At 46.3% G+C, this 2,724-nt stretch overlaps 1 protein-coding gene across 1 annotated transcript; it reads right to left on the bottom strand.

Moving 5' to 3' along the window:
* Positions 1 to 211: 211 nt before the first annotated feature.
* LOC116264920 (cationic amino acid transporter 5-like) lies at positions 212 to 2,522 on the bottom strand. The gene has a single exon (XM_031645379.2). It carries the CDS (start codon positions 2,255 to 2,257, stop codon positions 482 to 484), a length of 1,776 nt encoding a protein of 591 aa, XP_031501239.1. The 5' UTR covers positions 2,258 to 2,522; the 3' UTR covers positions 212 to 481.
* Between the last annotated feature and the right edge of the window lie 202 nt (positions 2,523 to 2,724).

Genomic DNA, 2,724 nt, shown 5'->3' with positions numbered 1-2,724 from the left:
GATTAATGAAACAGTCAAATCATGCGTCAAGATTCAAAGAACAGTTACAAATCTTTTTATTTACAAAACCACCCCTTAAGGCCTTCTATAAGAAACAGGATACAGTAATGACTCAACGCCTTGGATGGTCTACTGCAATTTTTTTTTTCTTTACACTAGCAACTGAGGTTTGAACACGTTGAGAGTGCCAGCCAAGACAAATCCAAGAGCATTAAATAACGTCACATTCTTTTAAGAAAGAACAAAGGTGTCCCACAAGTAAACAATTTCCACATTTTTGTCTCATGCCATGAGATGAGATAAAGAGATTACAGCCACAACTATGCCGAATTTTCCATTTCATTTTCCACACTACATCTCCAAATCTACAGTAGTGCTTCCACCAAATCATCAATCGAACCGCAGTAGATCATACAAATATGTAAAGCAGAAAGGAAGATAATGTAGTCATGATACCTAAATCTCGCCTGTCCAAAGCCTTTTAAGGCACAGCAGACTGTAAAACGCCATTGCCATCTGCAACAACTGGTTTGCTCTTCTGATGGGCCAGATCGTACGTAGCATGAAGGCCAAAGAATACATAATAAACAAGCATGATCACGGTGCACACGCCAAACCTTATGAATGACTGGTAATCCAGGGACCCCATGAGAAAGATGTTCACTGCAATGGACAGAGACGGCAGCCATGGGACCAGAGGCACTCCCCATACTTTTGGAACTCTCTGCTGAGGTAGAAAAAAGGCAATCGCCGCCGTCCCCAAGAACCAGATAGGAACTGTGATGGTATAACCAATCCATCTCTTGGGATTGATTCCCCAACAGAACGAAGTAGCAATGGAGGAAGAAATTATAACAAGCAGGAAGAACACCAACCTGTTCACATTCTCTCTAGGCGTGGTTCCTCTGAGATAGTACCTCCTTACCAGCAGGGCCACAGCCATCATCATGAAGATGAAGAGAGTACTGATCGAGAGAAGGTTTGCCAAGATGTCTAAGCTAGAGAAGAGGGCAATGATGCCGCCTAAGGATGTGACCAGTAAGGTGGCATAGACTGGTGTCTGTGTCTTGGGATGAACCAGAGCAAACAGGGGAGGAATCATGTGAGCTCTTGCTATATGAGTTGTGTAGCGAGCCTGCCCCAGCGCGCCGACCAACAGTACCGTCGTCATCCCCTTGAGCGCACCTAGTGCAACCAAGATCTTGACCCAGTGCATCCCCACCCTCTCAAAGGCTATGGAGTATGCTGCATTGGGATCAATTACCGTGTAATTCTGCATCATAACCAGAGCCAGGGACATAGCACAGTAGATCACTGTGATGAAAGACATGGAACCGAGAAGGCCTAATGGTATATCCCTTGATGGATTCTTCGTCTCCTCCGCCATGGTTGCGATGTTGTCGAATCCTCCGTATGCGAAATAGACGATCGCCGCTGCTCGAAAGACTCCGGAGATTCCAAACGGGAAGAAAGGGTGTAAGTTTGAGGGATGAGCGTGCCAGAAGCTTGCCACTATCACAAGAATAATTGCTGCTGTGTTCATGAGAGTGAAGAACCAATTGATGAGGGATGTTCTCCGAGTTCCGGTGATGGCGATGATCGACGCGATCCAGAGCACTGCAACTGCAATTGGGTCTAAGTAGTTGTAGTTCTCCGCAAGGCTATCTACATGAATCCGCAACGAATTCGGGTCGCGGTTCAACAGAGTTGTGAAGTAAGATGTCCATGAACGCGCAACAGCGGCTGTGCCGATGATGCTCTCCAGCAGAATGTTGGCAGCGGCGATGAAGGCTGCGAAGTCTCCGAGCTCAACACGCAGGTAAGCGAAGGAACCGCCTGCTACTGGAATTTCAATGGCGAACTCTGTGTAGCAGAAGACGGAAAGCATAGCAGAGAGGCCCGAGATGACATAGGACAGGACGATGGCCGGCCCTGCGTCTCTGTGAGCCTCTTGTCCCGTGAGCACAAAGATGCCGGCGCCGATGACGGAGCCGAACCCGAACCAGGTGAGATCCCACCAATTCAAACACCTCTTCATGTCGTTGACGCTCCGCCTCCTGACCTCAGATATCTCGTGAAGCTCATCCGATCGGGAAAGAACTCGGTCCTTGAACCGATGGCAAGTCTGAGATAGAGCCGTTCTGTAGCTGCCCCAGCTCTGGAAGGACTCCTCCGGGATGAAGTCGTCCTTGCTCCATTTCCAGTAGCTCCTCATCTCTGTATCACCATCACCACTGCCTTCATCGTTGGCTCCCATTTCTTTCTTTCTCTTTGCTCTCTGTGGACAAACGATGAAATTCAGTAGTGATACTTTGTTGCTATGGGTTAGTTCTCTGCGCTAAGGAAGAAAACCATGAAAGCAAGATTTTTTCATGGCTGGCTTGTGTTCTTCACATGGACTACACAAGAAGAATGATGGAGTGATATCTGCATCTTCCAGCGTGTGGCCATTAGTTTTTAAGGATCGGCGAAGAATTTTCCTTTTCTGTTTTTTCTTGAAGAGATGGACGAGAAACTCCGAAGAAAGATCCAAATAGAAAGGATATTATTGGTTTACTTCTGTGATGATCTTTGACTTTGAGTTTTTTGGAAGAATAGTTTTTTGATCTCGTGGAAAATGGTTTCCAAACATTAGGCGCTTCCTTGGAAATGACAACTTTCACTTGTAATGTTAAGATATGACTGCGATTTTCTGAGAATGAAGACACAAGAAATAGAAAAATA

Source organism: Nymphaea colorata, chromosome 11 (assembly GCF_008831285.2).
Source record: "Nymphaea colorata isolate Beijing-Zhang1983 chromosome 11, ASM883128v2, whole genome shotgun sequence".
Lineage (NCBI taxonomy): Eukaryota > Viridiplantae > Streptophyta > Magnoliopsida > Nymphaeales > Nymphaeaceae > Nymphaea > Nymphaea colorata.
This window is presented reverse-complemented; position numbering and strand designations above follow the sequence as displayed.